Genomic DNA, 16,092 nt, shown 5'->3' with positions numbered 1-16,092 from the left:
CCTCAACCCTAAAAAAAAGATTCCGTTCCGTTGAAATTAGTGGAAGTAAAGTATGACTAACTTGAACCACTGATTTCAACAGAATGAGTGGTGTATTCAAGATTAGTTAACATTAGAGTACAATAGGGCGATCTAAGTGACATCATTTTTATTAGCCATTATTGACACAGTGCCATCTGTATGCAAAGTTCTTTACAAAGCATGAGAAAACTGGTCCTTGCCCCACGGGGGTTTACAATCTGCAAATAGACACAAGGGAGACAAGAGAGGAAGGGGGAGGAAAGTGAAGGCAGGGATAAAATAGAGGAATAATATAGGATTATTGAATGGTCTCCAGGCTTCACTGCATGAATCAGGATGCTGGACTAGATATGCCCTTGGCATGATTCAGTAGGGCTTTTCTTATGTTATCAGTACAGGTGCGGTATATATCATTTGGTCATTCTGAAGGGTCATGCTGTTTCATGTGTCATCTCATGAAACTGCTTGCCAGGAAATTTAGGACCAACAAGAGGAAGTCCTTCTTTCACTCAGCACATAATTAATCTATGGACTTCTCTGCCATGGGTGTAATGCTGGCCAATAGCTTGGATGGCTCTAAAAGGGGCTTAGACAAATTCATGGAAGACGGGCCTATCAACAGCTGCTTCTTCGACGTGGTCTCTGTCCCTTCTGGGCTTTGCGCTTGTGCAGAGACTAAGTCGGGATCTTCCAAGCTCCATTTCCTGCTTTTGGTGGGAACCCCGTCCCTATCCACTGTATGCAACTGTGCATCTCCTCAATCCCTCAATCTTTTGTGCTTCAGTAGACTTTGTTAGAAACTTCTAGCTTTGCCCAAGAGTAGAAAGGAAAGCTTCTCTCCTTCTATTGCATTTCTTTTTCTCCTACTCTTCTTTTCCCCTTTTCACGCCTTTACTTTTGTTTTCGGGTCGTTTCGGTTTGCTGGCAGTCAGCGTAGACAGCACTGAGCTAGATGGACCAATTATCTGGCTCAGTATAAGGCAGCTTCTCATGTCCCTATCCAAGAGATTTTAATGGCTTGAGTTTGTGAGAAATACGTTGATTGGGGGAGTGAGGATTTTGCTAGACATTAAATACTTATAGAGATCACGTAATGAATGTAATTAAGATAATGACTCCCTTACCTACCAGGCTGCCTTGACTTCCACAGCATGTTCTGTGGTAGAGGAGTGAGTGAAGGAGGTTTCTTTAAATAATGGAGGCCTTTTTAAAATAACCAAGGTATAGGACCATCCTATACCACTCCGGCTCAGAGTTCTTTCTGGTTTGTTGTTGTTTGTTATTAGTCGTGTGCATCATCAGGCAGACGGAGCTGCCCTGGTGACTTCAGAATGCATTTATTCTCCACAGAAGCAGCCTTTTGTAGCTGGTCTGTGCTTTACTTGCGGCTTGTACAGTTCCTTTTGTGTGTGTGTGTGTGAGTGCTTATGTCTGATCCTGCCGTGTTAGATACAAATCTACCCACTACTGTATTCCTGTTAAGCACTATAAAGCAATTGATGTTTTCCATTTTCCTCTGTGTCTCTGCTGATGAGTAATTGAGATTTGTGTGCTTGCGGGTGTGTGTATTTGTATTTTGATCCTACTCATTAGCTACAAATCTGCACTTTGCCAGTTATTGCTAAGGCACTCGCCTAGTCCTTCCACCACCTCTCACTACCTGTGGCTCCAGACATCACCTGCCCTACCTAGCACCCCTATCCCAGTCCCAAGAACCACCAGTCGCCATTGCCATGACTGTCTTGTCCAACACTTTGCTGTGAAGTTCCAGACTGGTGGGTGGGAGGATGGATGAAAGGGGGAGCAGGAAATGTTGGGGGGCACCTGCTACCCCTTGGAGTCATCCCTGATCAACCCTCCCCTTGTTTGATTGATTAAGTGCCGTCAAGTCGGTGTCGACTCTTAGTGACCACATAGATAGATTCTCTCCGGGTTATTAAAGCTAGCAGGTCGATAAATAAGATGTTGTTGTTGTTGTTATTATTTTCATCATCATCATCATCATTAAATAGTTAATAATAAACCAAGAGCTCGCCCTGCCTCCTCCTCTCCAGCAGGCCCCCCCCCCGCTCCGCCTCAGTGCCCCCCCCTGCCCCGCACGTGGCGCTGCTGCTCCCGGGGAGGGAGGGAGGGGGCGTGGCGCCGGCACCGCCCCCTCCAGGGGCGCGCGAGTGGGCGGGGCCGGCGCTCCTCCCCCCGCCCCCGGACGGCCCAGGTAGGGAGGAGGCGGGCAGCGCGCGCGGGGGCCGGGCCAGTCGCAGGCGGGCAGCGCGCGAGGCGGGTGCGTCGCGTCTGGTCTCCCTGCAGCAGCAGCAGCAGCAGCAGCAGCGTCTTGCTCCTCGTCCTCGTCCTCCGCTCTCCGGCTCAGGCGCTGCAGCCGCCGCCGCGATGGTGCCGTGCTGGGCGCTGCTGCTGCCGGCGCTGCCGCTGCTGCTGTCTCCCTGCCCGGGGGCGCGGGCTCAGCAGCAGGCCGTGTGGACCGCCTGGGTGAACGTCTCCGGCTGGCGGCCCGGCGGCGGCGGCGGCGGCCGCAACGAGACCTTCTGGAGCGCCAGCGAGAGCGGCGTCTTCGGGCAGGACTCCCCGCTGCGGCCCTGCGCCGGCCGCCTGGTGCCGCCGGACAGCCCCGAGGGCTACAACGCCTGCCAGCCGCAGGCCACCAACTTCAGCCGGGCGCCGCCGCCGCCCGCCCCGTGGCTGGCCCTGCTGCAGCGCGGCGGCGGCTGCACCTTCGCCGAGAAGATCCGCCTGGCCGCCCGCCGCGGGGCCGCCGCCGCCGTCATCGCCAACTACGCCGGCGGGACGGGCAACGACGTCCAGCCCATGACCCACCCGGGTGAGTGGGGCGGCCGCTCTCCCTGGCGGATGGGCGGCCTGCGGGAAGCAGGGGGGGAGGGATGTGGGGAGGGGAGAGGAGGGGGGGGCTCTACCGGACGAATGGCCCGGCAGCATGTGGGGCAGGGGCGTCCAGCCCGTGACAGCTCCGGCCTGGACCCAGCAGCTCCACCTGGCGAGTGGCTGGCTTGCGGGGCTCTCGGCAGGGCAGGATGGGAGGGAGAGGGGAGCCCCTCTCCCCGTTGACCGTGCAGCTCTACCCGACGAATGGCCAGCCTGCAGGCAGCGGTATATAGGTGGTGACATCTAGCCCATGATCCCCCTCCCCAATAGTAAAGTCTTGGCTGCACAGCCGGGGGGGGGGTCCAGAGAGGCAGCTGATTGGAGGAAGGGTTGTTTCTCTCTCTCTCTCTCTCACTCCCCCTCCCTGCTACTGCCTGCAGGCTGGCCATTCAACGGGTGGAGCTGTGGTGAGCCTGCAGGCATCAGCGCGGCTGCCAGGTGGGATGGGAGAGAGAGGAGCAACCCGAATTGCCTGCTTGGGTGCCCTCCCTGGTTCCTTGGAATGACACACACACACACCCGTGATCTGCGCCACCCACCCTGGCATTGATTCGCCAGGCGGAGGTTCGCTTGTCTCTGCGGCCATGTGAGGCGGCTGCCTCCATCTGAGCCCAACTCTTGGGCCCCGTAGGGGCTCTGTCACTGTCAGGCAGCAGTTCTCTAGGGTTTCAGAAGAGGGTTTTTTTTTTTTTTTTTCCTTTTCTGTCTGGAGATTGGTTGATTCCCACCCACCTCTTCCTCTGTCAATGGCTTTGAGGACTCTTATTGAAAAGCAGTATATAAATAGTTAGTTATAGGGACTGAATCGGGGGCACCTTCTGTGTGCTAAATTGGCTCTCAGTCGCTGAGCAATGAACCATGACTCTGGCATTAGGTCTCTCCATGCAAGGATTCACCCCTGTGTTCCTGCCACTGGCATTAGTTTGCAAGGCCAGGATTCAGCCTGACTGTTTGTGTGTGTGTGTGTGTGTGTGTGTGTGTGTGTGTGTGTGTCCCACTCAATAAGTTCTTAATTTCCATATAATTAAATCGTATACTTATTGCTGCTTAAAACTTCTTTAAACTTTATTTTCCATGTATCTATCCTGCGCTTCCTCTGGGATCCAACGATCCCGGAGGGTTTTATAATACATGGTTATGCTTATCATCGCAACCACCTTGTGACGTAGGTTAGGCTGAGAGATAAGTGACTGGCCCAGAGTCACCCAGTGAGTTTCATGACGGAGTGGGAATTTGAACTTGGGTCTCCACAGTCCTAGGCCAATGGTCTTAACCATTGCACCCTGACAGCTGTTATTTTATCATTGTTTTCATTTTTTAATTATAATTATCAGTGTGTTATTTTTATTTATTATAAAGCTGTGCATTGCACTTATGCTCCTCTCTTCAGCTGAGAAGAGTTCCCAGGCTGGCTTATTGGGGTGCACTACTGCTTGACTAACAAGCAGAAGGTTGCCAGTTCGAATCCCCGCTGGTACTATATTGGGCAGCAGCAATCTAGGAAGATGCTGAAAGGCATCATCTCATATTGTGCGGGAGGAGGCCATGGTACACTCCTCCTGTAAGCTACCAAAAGAAAACCACAGGGCTCTGTGGGCGCCAGGAGTCAAAATCAACTCGACAGCACACTTTACATTTTACTTTACTTCTATATAACAAAAACGACAAACGTGTCGTGGCACCTTCATGACAAACTTGATTGTAGCATTAGCGACAACAAATATTGGCCTTTCAGGTGCTACAAGGTTCCTTGTTTATGCGGTAACTGGCGTAGCCCTACAACCCCTAACCCTTGAGGAGGGCTTATGTATACTTGTGTGGTGTGTTGGTAACAGTGAGATGTGCTCCTGTTCCTTTGTAACAATTTGTCCTCCTCCACCTTGGGAAAGAGGAACTTGAAGATATGGCATATTTGTTGCGCCTGGCCAATATTTTTGAATTTCATGTACTGTTTACGTTTAATTTCAAACAAACGGCAGAGTTCAAACGGCAAATGGCAGAGTTCAAGCTCTGCTGCTTTTTAGGGTCAGGAATGTTTCCCAGACTATGGGAATCGCCTATATCAGGCAGAAGCGATATAGGAAGATGCTGAAAGGCATCATCTCATGCTGTGCGGGAGGAGGCAATGGTAAACTCTTTCTATATTCTACCAAGGAAAAACTACAGGGCAATGTGGGCGCCAGGAGTCGAAATCAGTTTCATGGCACACTTCACCTTTTTTTAAGAGAGAAAGGTTTGACGTGCCTTTGGGGTTCTACTGGAACTGACTTTTCTACATTCTTTCCTGTCAGTCCTTGCTGCTCTTCAGTGACTGAATCTTCTGCATCTCTGCCCATTCCACCAGAATAGGTTCCTGCGCTAATTGAAAAAGCAAACACAAAAGCTTTCTCTTGGCAATGCTGCAAGAGTCCAGCATCAGGACAAACAATATCTTGGCTATTCGTACACTGCAGTGGCTTGGGCTGAGAAGTGGCTGTTGAACAAAACCTGTTCAATGGCCTTGCTTGCAAGAGGGGCGCTATTTTGAGTAGTGTGGTTTTTGTGCTGCTTCCGGGAGCTGTCCTGCGTCATGATCTCCAGACACGACTGGGCAGGTAAAGCTGCAGTCCTGTGTAGGCAACGGAAGAAGCCTGGCTGAGTAGACCAGCATAGAATTGGATTGCAAATCTGATTCCTCAAGTCGGTGGTTTTCAGGCAGTGGTCCTCTCCAACCCCAGCACAGTGAAGAAGCCACTGCCAGCTTCCCCTCCGTCCTGCCCCGCGTTCAAAGCTTGCAAGGGTCAGTTTTGAAAGGGAGCTGAGCTGACCTCACCAGAGAGTCACGGAGCAAGGGAACATTTGCTCCACCTCGGCTCAGGCAGCATAGCTCAGGCCACCTCTGGGTTTCTCTCTGGTGGGAGATCATCATCATCCTACTTTATTTACGGTCTTTGACCAAAAGAGAAATAAAGATCTTGACATCGTTAAAAAGAAAAATATTAATAGAAAGTCAATTACACATAAATGGATAACGGCTTTAGAATAATAAGAATTACACGTAAAAATAAAATAACGGCATTGGAAAGGCGTAAGTGTATATACGTAATTTAAAATTAACACTAAGAAACCCCAAACTGTATTCTATTCTATTGAAGTTCTTAATCTGGTCACCACATAACAAAATATAGCTACAACCTATGAAGTAGTTGCATCTTTATCTGCTAATAAATATGCTACAGCAAGATCCTCAGGTCGTCCCCTCATATCTTTTATCAGTGGGCTGATTAATTGAGAGCTCAAGTTTTGATATATTGAACACTTTAAAAGTATGTGGGCCATGGTTTCGATCGCCTTTCCACAGGGGCATTTCCGTTCTTCATATAATAATTTCAAATACTTCCCATAAAGCATTGCAGATGGGAAAGCATTGAACCTGGCCCTGGAGAAGGCCCATTTGCATTTACTCAAGGTGATCGTAAATAAATACGTTGCTGGGGCAAGATCCGTCTTAGCATATACTTGTTTATAAAAAGGTGGTAAACAAGCCTTCTCTTCCTGAATGCCTATGTCAGTAATGGCAGATTGACATGCTTGTAAGACAGCTTAACCACGCCTGCTTAACTTTGATGGGCGGCTATAGGTTCAGGGAATGCTCCGTTTATGCAGGCTGGTGTTCTGTGCGGGTCGGCGGTACAACCTTGAGTCCGTAATGGTGCACATTCCTCAGGATCCTCTGCAACATAGAGACCTTCGGTGGGAAAGCGAATTGATACGGAAAGGGTTCTGGCAGCAGCAAATTTGCCAGCGGCTGGCTTCTAAGTGCATGCCTTCTTGCAAAAGAAGTCCTAGCGTAGACCAGATCAAGCACTGCATTTGTATGTACCTTGATGGAATTTGCTGTACTGATGCTTGCTCCGACTAGTTTTTTCTTGTTTGCAAGCTACAGTGCCTTCTCTCTCTCTCTCTCTCTCTCTCTCTCTCTCTCTCCACTAAGGTCTGTGGCAGGCACACGCCCTGGGACTATTTGTCCATATGTGGGTTTTTGTAACTTCGGTTCAACTTATCTTATCAAATCTTAGGTGGCATGTAATTTTTTAAAAAAAGGATAACTAACAGCAAGTAGCAGTTAGCAGACTTGGTCTCTAAAAATAGCTACCCAGTCCTTGGGTACGTGATCAAGTGCAGCTCAATGAAGGGTCTGCTGAGTTGAGTTTCAAGAGAATGAAGGGTAAAGAGTAGGAAAAGTTCTGGCCGATCTCCCTTGTAATTGCACTGCCTGAATTGAAGGGATCCTCGGCACGTTTCTCCTAATATTAAGGTGACTGGGCTTATATAGAGAGTTGTTTCCTGAAGCGTGCTGGAGCCCAGCTATTTAGGATGAGCAGAAGAGAATGTACCCGCATAATGACTCTGAGGGAAGTCTGAGTTCTTGACTAGCTACACAGACTGGCAGCGGCTTCTCCCAAGTTGCAGGCAGGAATCTCTCTCAGCCCTGTCTTGGAGATGCTGCCAGGGAGGGAACTTGGAACCTAGATGCTCTTCCCAGAGTGGCTCCATCCCCTAAAGGGAATATCTTACCGTGCTCACACACCAAGTCTTCCATTCATATGCAAACAGGGCGGACCCTGCTTAGCTAAGGGGACAAGTCATGCTTGCTACCACCAGACCAACTCTTCTCATAACAAGAAAGCGTGTTGCTGCAGCGTATATATAGCCTAAGGCTGTTCTCATGTGGGGGTGGAAGTTGTTTCTCCACTGAATGTGGTTTGCCCTGTTAACTGAAACCTGATGATCCAGTCCCCTTTAAGCTGACACCCACCTATATTGGGCAGCAGTGATATAGGAAGATGCTGAAAGGCATCATCTCATACTGCATGGGAGGAGGCCATGGTCAACCCCTTCTGGATTCTACCAGAGAAAACCACAGGGCTCTGTGGGCGCCAGGAGTCGACATTGACTCGACGGTGCACTTTACTTTTACTTTAAGTTGACACTGCAGCTGCACCATAAAACCCTTTCCAACAGTTCGCTATTTCACTACTGGTGTTGCGATTGAAGCAGAAGAAACACAGTTTTAAAACTTTGTGTGGGACAATTCCAGCTCTTCCAACCAGCATGTGCAAAACTCTGCTATTGTGGTGAATTATGCAGATTTTCATACGTAACTGGATTGATTTGTGGCTGTGGGACTTTTCTCCAGGTTTCAGGATCTCTAAGCTGGCAAACAAGTGCTTAGACCCCTTCCGATATTTGCCTTAGGTGAAAGGGGTATTCCGTGAAGACCTTTGTACACTTAAAATGCGAAATATAGTCCACGGCATTTGTAACCTAGTTAAACAGGGATTGGTGGACTATTCTGGGTGGATTAAAGCAGGCTTTGACAATGTTTTGGGGGGTCTAAGAGCTGGCCCCAAAATTAAGGAGTTGGAATCATTATTCGGTCTTCAGAGTTTTGGAAACGGTTTCGGCTTCAGCGTTTTCAGTCTTCAGGGTTTAGGATCAATCTAGTGTGATTTGTGAATGGAGTTTACTTTGCAAACAAAATCTTACACCACCCTTCGACAACATGTAAAACAATGAAGTAAAGCACAGAATATTTGCATCCCTATGCCTGGTAGGTCAAATGTGCCAGCAGTTGTTTTTTAAAAGGGTGAATAATACATATGTCCCCACCACCACCACCACCCAGCCCCTCTTCCTTTGTTTGCTTGTTTGTTATATTTTTATACTGCCCAAAACGTGCGCCTCTTCAGAATATGCATTCTTCACACATGGGAGCATTCTTGGAGTGATTTCACATGGATGAGTTCTGCAATGCTCTATATGAAAAAGTAGGACTCTTGTAGCTGCAACCTTTCCTGCTTTTTAAATGCTGGTCTTTACAGTACACACCACCTACAGTATTTGCTCTTAGCTGTGTTCTCAAGTAACATGAGCCTCACCTTCAGATGATCACTTGACAGGTGCACCTACATCAAAAGCCAAATGATTACTGAAGCTCATTTTGAATAGTTCCATGGTCTGTCTGGAAGTAGTATGACTTGCTTATCCTGGTACTTAAAGTCTTTGATGTGCCTTTTAAAACAAACAAGCATCCACATGGTGTTAAATGCCTCCTGATGGCTATACCTTTTTTTTAATAGATACAGCGCGCAGAAGCGTAAATTCAGGACTATTATTTTCCTCGTAAATGTAAGATTCTGCACTCCTCAATTGGAAATGTTGCTGTGAGAAGGTGGTAACGTCCTATCACAGGTTTCAAAGTGCAGAGCCATGGCTTGTAATTGCCCTCCTTGAAAAATCTATATTGCTGACCTTCAGAAGCAGCAGGGATTAAAATAATGTAGTAAAAACAGTGCAGTAGCTTGAATTAGATATAAGAGGCTCGCTCGAGGTGGCAGGTAACTTGGGGTTTTTTCGTTGAACTTTGTGTATCTCAGATGTCCCCAAATACAGATTTGCAGAAATTGAGCCATTTTGGTAGGACTGAAGGGTAATTGATGGCTATTTTAACCCAGGAAGCCAGACTGTTGCCATTTCTACCCAACTGGTTGACATATGAGCAATGATTAGAGCGACACAAGTATCGATCAATCAGTCGATCAGTATCTTTCACAAGTACATTGGTTCTCAACAATCCTCCAGATTTGTGTGTGTGAATTCCCCCCCGTCAAGATTAGGGTTAAACGGACCATTTTATTGGCTTCACTTAGGCCTAGTTTTCACTATGGTGGCAAACCTTTGGGCTGTATCCTTTCCAATTGTAAGTGGGGGTTCATATGAAGGTCTTCCATACAGTACATCTCTATAGAAAACTAGTGAGTAGGGGAGATGGCTTAGCTTGACCTTTCCCCCTGGCATAGCTGCTTATATGGAGGACTAGTCAATCACACAAGCTTCCCATTCCCGCATTCTGAAGTAGTACGGCTCAGACACGGGGCCTCAATGAGAACTAGTACCCTGATTCAGAATACTAGTACACATGATTCAGAAATTCGATGTTAACTAAACAAATGAGGTAGCTGGATTTGTCTCCAACTTCCTGGAGACAGGAATAGTCCAGAATTTTCCTGTGGTGTGTGGCATCACCAAGAAAACAAGGTAGTTCTGAGTGGTTTGTGCAGAACATTCGTTGCAAAATTGTTCAGTGACTTGGTTCCTAGGAATACATAAGCTTAATGACCCATCACCTGTTTAGTCAAGCTAGTTTCAGCAGTTTGTAGAGAGGCATTGGTTGGATTCGAGCATCTCATGAAGCCAAGGTTTTGTACAAGGTCCTTGAGCCTCAGGAATACACACTTGTGCGAGCCAGAAGAGTGATACTTTCCAGGCATAGTTACAGAGAAGCCAGGCCCGGACATGTTGTCCAAAGTAACTGATCTTGGGTATCCCACCCCCCCCCCAGCACTGTAGTTAGAATAAGTCACTGTCAACCAGTTCAGATGATGCAGCCGACCCTGGCTTCTTTCGAATAATAGTCGGGAGTAGAATTCTTCCAATTTACAAGAATGGAGCTACTGGATTAGGCCCAAGGTTTATCTAGTCCAACAACCTGTTTCACACAGTGGCACACCAGATGAGGCGAGCTGGTCTTGTGGTAGCAAGCACGACTTGTCCCCTTAGCTAAGCAGGGTATGTCCTGGTTGCATATGGATGGGAGACTAGAAGTGTGAGCACTGTAAGAGATTCCCTTCAGGGGATGGAGCCGCTCTGGGAAGAGCATCTACAGGTTCCAAGTTCCCTGCCTGGCAGCATCTCTAAGATAGGGCTGAGAGAGACTCCTGCCTGCAACCTTGGAGAAGCTGCTGCCAGTCTGCGTAGACAATACTGAGCTAGATGGACCAAGGGTCTGACTCGGTATATGGCAGCTTCCTAGGTTCCTGTGCCTCGGAGAAGCCCACAGGCGGGGTGAGGGCTCATCCCCTTAACTCGCCCAATGAGCATCGCTGGAGTCGAGTTCCTAAAGTTGGAACCTCTGGCAAGGCGCAACATAGGTGATTGGGTTGGGGGGATAATAGTCCACATGCTTGCGCAACAACTCTTGACTTCTCTGTGCCCAGTGAGGTGCACAGGATATCTGCTTTGGTTTCTGAAGCCTGCCAGGCATTGGAACTCTAGAAGTAGTTACCCTGGATAAAATATAGTGGTTACTGTTAAAATAGGTAGCCTCTTTCCTAAGTTAGAAAGTGGGCCAGGCAGTGCTACAAGACCTGTGTTTAAATGAAAACTGGGCAGGCATACATCTAGAGGGAGATCTCTTCCACAGTGGGAGCGTTGGCCCTTCTGAATAGGAAGTAAGCCCGCAGAAGTGAGTGTGGGGTGTTGTCCAAAGACGATAACTCCTAACAAGATCCTTGCGTGAAGGAACCCGTGTATCCTCCGTGGAATATGGCTCACCAAACACAACTGTAAGCCGTCTAATGGCGCAGCAGGGAAATGACCTAGCAAGCCAGAGGTTGCCGGTTCGAATCCCTGCTGGTATGTTTCCCAGACTACGGGAAACACCTAGATCAGGCAGCAGCGATCTAGGAAGATGCTGAAAGGCATCATTTTATACTGCGCAGGAGGAGGCCATGGTCAACCCCTCCTGAATTCTACCAAAGGCCACGACAGGGCTCTGTGGTTCGCCAGGAGTCGATACCGATTCGACAGCACACTTTAAACACAACTGTCCTCGCTGGAGGTGTTCTGTAGAGTTGCTGCATGGGGTGGACTTCACCCTGCTGTTTATTGCAGTACAAACAGAAGCTGTGCTTGTCGTTGATAAGGCAGCCAGAGGCCAAAGGTGCAGAAGGGGGAAAGTGTCGGAGGGTAATTCTGAACTCCTTTGCGTTGTCTCCTGTGCACTGCGGAATACGGAGATGCGTTGAGGAGCCTGCCTGTGTGGATGATGAGAGTTGGCTTATTAACTGGCCCTGTCCATCCCCGGCACAGTACCTCCGGTGACTGTTGCTGGTGTGTCGCTCACGTTTCTTTTTAGATTACGAGCCCTTCGGGTCCTCCTCTCTCTGTCTCTGTCAGCTGCTTTGGAAATGTTTCTTGAAAAGCGGTCTATCAATATTTGTTCTTAAATGGAGTTTTCCTGTTGGCAATAAGTCATGTAGCGGCAGACTCTGGTCAAGGAACAGGGCTGAATGGTTCCTCCTGAACTGCACTCCTGAGCGGTTGCAGCGAATGGTTCAGCTGGTGGTTCCAGACGTGTTTGCTGAGTAGGAGGGGGAAATGCCTGGTGGAGGGGCTTGCAGAGGGGAAATGCTGGCCGGTGGCAGGAGGGGTGAACGACTTCTTTCCACTACCTGCTGCTCTGCTGTAAACTGCTGTTTTCTCACTGCTGCTTTATCTAGGGGAGGAGAACAACTGGTCTTGTGGTAGCAAGCATGAATTGTCCCCTTTGCTAAGCAGGGTCCGCCCTAGTTTGTATTTGAATGGGAGACTACTGGTATGAGCACTGGAAGATATCCCCCTTAAGGGATGGCACCCTTCTTGCACGCAGAAGGTTCCAAGTCCCCTCCCTGGCAGCAGCTCCAAGATAGGGCTGAGAGAGACTCCTTCCTGCAGCCTTGGAGAAGCCACTGCCAGTCTGGGTAGACAATACTGAGCGAGATGGATCAAAGGACTGACTCGGTAGAAGGCAGTTGCCTTTGTTCCTATCTGCTCGGCAAAATTCAGAGTTCCTAGACTCGGGACTGTTCCCTGAATGTCTAATTCAGCCCTCTAGTGTAGCGGTTTCTCTTGACTGGAAGAGGTTGCTGCTGGCAAACTCTGGCTTGTCTACTGTTTTGTCCTCTTGTCAGAATGTTTCCTTTGAAAGTACTAGATGATGAATCTAAATGGAGAGCTAGGAATGCAAATGAGTCTGTGTATTGGTTGTGTGTGCCTTCTCTCTGTTCTCCTTGTTTTGTTGATTCACTTTAAATGTGTGGAGTGCTCTAAAACAGGGATTCTCAATGTTGGGTCCCCAGATGTTATTGGACTTCAACTCCCATAATCCCCAACCAAAGACCACTGGGGCTGGGGATTATGGGAGTTGAAGTCCAGTAACATCTGGGGACCCAACGTTGAGAATCCCTGCTCTAAAATAATGGTGGTGGTTGTGTGGCAGGCCTCTGATGTTGACCACAGAGCCATGTGGATTTCTTGGTAGAATACAGGAGGGGTTTACCATTGCCTTCTCCCATACAGTATGAGAAGATGCCTTTCAGCACCTTCCTATATCGCTGCTGCCCAATACAGGTGTTTCCCATAGTCTGGGAAACATACCACTGGGGATTCGAACCAACAACCTCCTGCTCTCTAGGTTAGTTGCTTCCCTGCTGCGCCATCAGATGGCTTAAAATAATCAACCCCCAGAAAAGCCTGTGCGTGTCCACACTTCAGATGTCATGAAGAGACTCCTTAGCCCTCTCCCAAAGGTATAATTCCAGTGATTTCTTTTTAAGGGACAGATAACCAGCTGAACTATTTTGTATGGTCTTGCTCCAGTGCAAAATCTGATGAACTGTATGGATCAGTAGCTATCTACATCAACATTGTGCAAAAGTTGAAACTTTTCTTCGAGAATTCTGGAAGCACCAGCTTGAATGAGTTGAATGGCTACATAGTTAAAACTAACACTGGTAAACCCAGATGTCCGGTTGAAACTTGATGTACATCTTGATACTTGCAAGCTTTGTTAGGAGTGGCTAGCAAAAAGTCTTTCGGCACATTCTCGTTTTGAGTTCGTCGTTTCGGTGAAACCATCCTTTGCTGGTTTTGGTCACAGCTTTTTATAGTAGACCCTTTGTACGAAGTCAGGAAGCCAAATGCCAGCAGCAAAATTACTGAGTTTAAAAATAAATTGAACGGAAATAGAAGTGGCGGATACTTTCCCTGGACTGAGTGTGAGAGAGAAATGCTCACTTTTTCACCTGGTATATATGCAGTGCTGAACATATCTCAAGTGTCTTAATCTCTCCCCCCCCCCCAAAAAACTGAACTGAGTAGGAATAATGGGTTCATTCTGTATAAAGTCACTATTATTTGATTGGGCCATAAAGCAAAATAGAAGAAATTTGCTTCATTGTAGTCATTTTAAAGAAGCTTGTCAGTGTTGGGAGAGTGCGTGTTTAATCTCCAGAAACCTTGGACCTTGGCTGATGTTCACCATGGGATCTTTGCTCATCTGTTGCCCATAGAGTCAAGGATAGAGAAAGACACACAGCAAAGGTGCTTCAGAAGTGCATTGTCTGAGTGGTAGTGCTTCTAGTGTCGTCTCAGCAAATCAGAAATGAAAGACAAAGTCAACTCTTCTTTCCTTTATAAGCCGTTGAGTGGCTGTGCAAACAGTTTTACGTGTAAAAACCGTATAGGAGAGCCTGGCAGGCGTTATTTGGAAATGGAGAATTTATAACTTTAGCTGCTCTTCCCTTTAGGTTCATCACTGTCAGGCAGATGCCCCTTCATCTCACAAAGGGATAGTGGTAGAGCAGGGAAAGGTGATGCATGTGAGCAGGAGCACCTTTTTGGAAAGTTTTGGCAGCTTTCTGCTCTCTGTCATGCTCATGGCAATCACTACAGTGTTAAAGGGTTAGAACATAAATCAATCCTAGAGCCTCAACTCTTGCTTTTACAGACCCTGCAGGGTCGGAAGCAAGGTCTTTGCAGAGTATAGTGTATTTCATTCTTTTTTTAGAGAGAGAGCAAGTGCAAGTGGTTCCATGACTAGAGTTGTTGACTACAACTCCCAGAATCCCCATGCACAATCCATGGCAGCTGGGGATTCTGGGAGTTGTAGTCAACAACATCTGGGAATCCCTGTTAGAGGGAACACTGGTCCACAGATGTGCGCTGTAGTTCACCAGCAGTAACCAGAAATGTAGTACTAATAATTGGCAGGGAAAGGGTCCAGTATAGACTTCTGAAAGAATCACACACGTTGAAACGGTTAAAGCCAACACAGGAAGGAAACGTGCCTCTTTCACAATGAAGCCGGTCTGCGTCTTATGCTCAGATGCAACGCTGGTATCACAGGCTGAGAGAGCGAACACCCGTGCGACAGACACACATTGCTGCTGCTCCTCCTCCCCTGTAGAACTGCCTCTGCTGACAGCAGATACAAGGGGACCTGCCTGCTTTGCCCCTGTGGAGCAAGAGGCCAGGAACTGGGCTGGCTGCTAGAAATATGGCTGTCTCTCCAGCCCAAACTTGCAGACTTCTGGATCTGAGGCTCATCTGCCTTGTGCAATACATATGCAGTTGCCAGAGGAGATGCAGACTCTTGAGTTGGGGGTACGGTATAGGTGGAAAGATGAAGGCCTTGGAAAAAAATGGAATGGGGGGGTGAATTGCGGGGGAGCGAAGCTAGAAAAAATGCGAACTACAGGAGGCCCTAGAATGATTATCGTGGGTTCTCTGTGGTTTTGGCTGTGTGCTGTTGGGCTATATATACCTGGTTTCCATTATCACAGGGATGAATTTTGGCCATTGGCAGTTCTTGTGTGCGTGTTTCATTCTTCTAGAGTTATTTCCAGCCTGGGGGACACATCTGGAGGCAGCATAGAGCCATGTTGGGACACGCACACACCCCAGATTTGGAGGATTTTTTGGTGGACTCCTTTGGAGGATTGTTGGAGGGGGCCATTATTGGAGGAGCTGGGGTGGCCCAGGTACAATGCTGTACTCCTCATTTTTGTCCCCATTTTTAAAAGCACTTTTTCGTGTCCTGAGGAACACAACCCCATCGTTCTCGTAGGCACATGGTTTCAATTGTCACCGTTTTGGCATTCACGATAGTAGCGGAGAACAGAACCTCTGCAGTAATCGCGAGCCCTCTGCCCTTTCTCTTTTTGGATGGGTGAAATGTGTTAAGGCACAGGGTTCTAAATATGTGGATAGCTGCCTCCTGCTCCCTTGAAGCGCTTTCTGATAACTATGTAGAGCAAGTCATCAGTGTTGGGTAATTGCAGTTCCTGTTTACTGCCGACGTGTGCAACTCTCAGATCTTCTGCTTCACCTGCGTTGGTCTGGTCTGTCCTGTTTGCAGTTCCCACAATCCCCAGCCACCGTGGCCAGTAGCCAGGGATCATGGGAGCTGTAGGCCAACATCTGCACGAAGACCAGAGTTGAGCAGCCCTGGTCTAGTGAGCGGTCCAAGAAACACCTTTGAGTTTGAGTGCCTCAGACGTGCCCTCTCTGGCCTCATGGGCCGTTTCCTCA

The 16,092-nt window shown here is 48.2% G+C and overlaps 1 protein-coding gene across 1 annotated transcript in view; it reads left to right on the top strand.

The window, feature by feature from the left end:
• Positions 1 to 2,231: 2,231 nt before the first annotated feature.
• The window catches only part of RNF128 (ring finger protein 128), a 34,954-nt gene continuing 21,093 nt past the window's right edge, over positions 2,232 to 16,092 (top strand). Inside the window, exon 1 of the mRNA XM_053274422.1 lies at positions 2,232 to 2,857. Within this exon, the coding sequence (XP_053130397.1) occupies positions 2,410 to 2,857 (448 nt within the window). The 5' untranslated portion in view covers positions 2,232 to 2,409. The remainder of the gene's footprint in view (positions 2,858 to 16,092) is intronic.

The sequence above is a fragment of the Hemicordylus capensis genome, chromosome 11 (genome assembly GCF_027244095.1).
Source record: "Hemicordylus capensis ecotype Gifberg chromosome 11, rHemCap1.1.pri, whole genome shotgun sequence".
Classification (NCBI taxonomy): domain Eukaryota; kingdom Metazoa; phylum Chordata; class Lepidosauria; order Squamata; family Cordylidae; genus Hemicordylus; species Hemicordylus capensis.
Note: the sequence above shows the minus strand (reverse complement) of the source record. Positions and strands in the feature narration are given on the sequence as shown.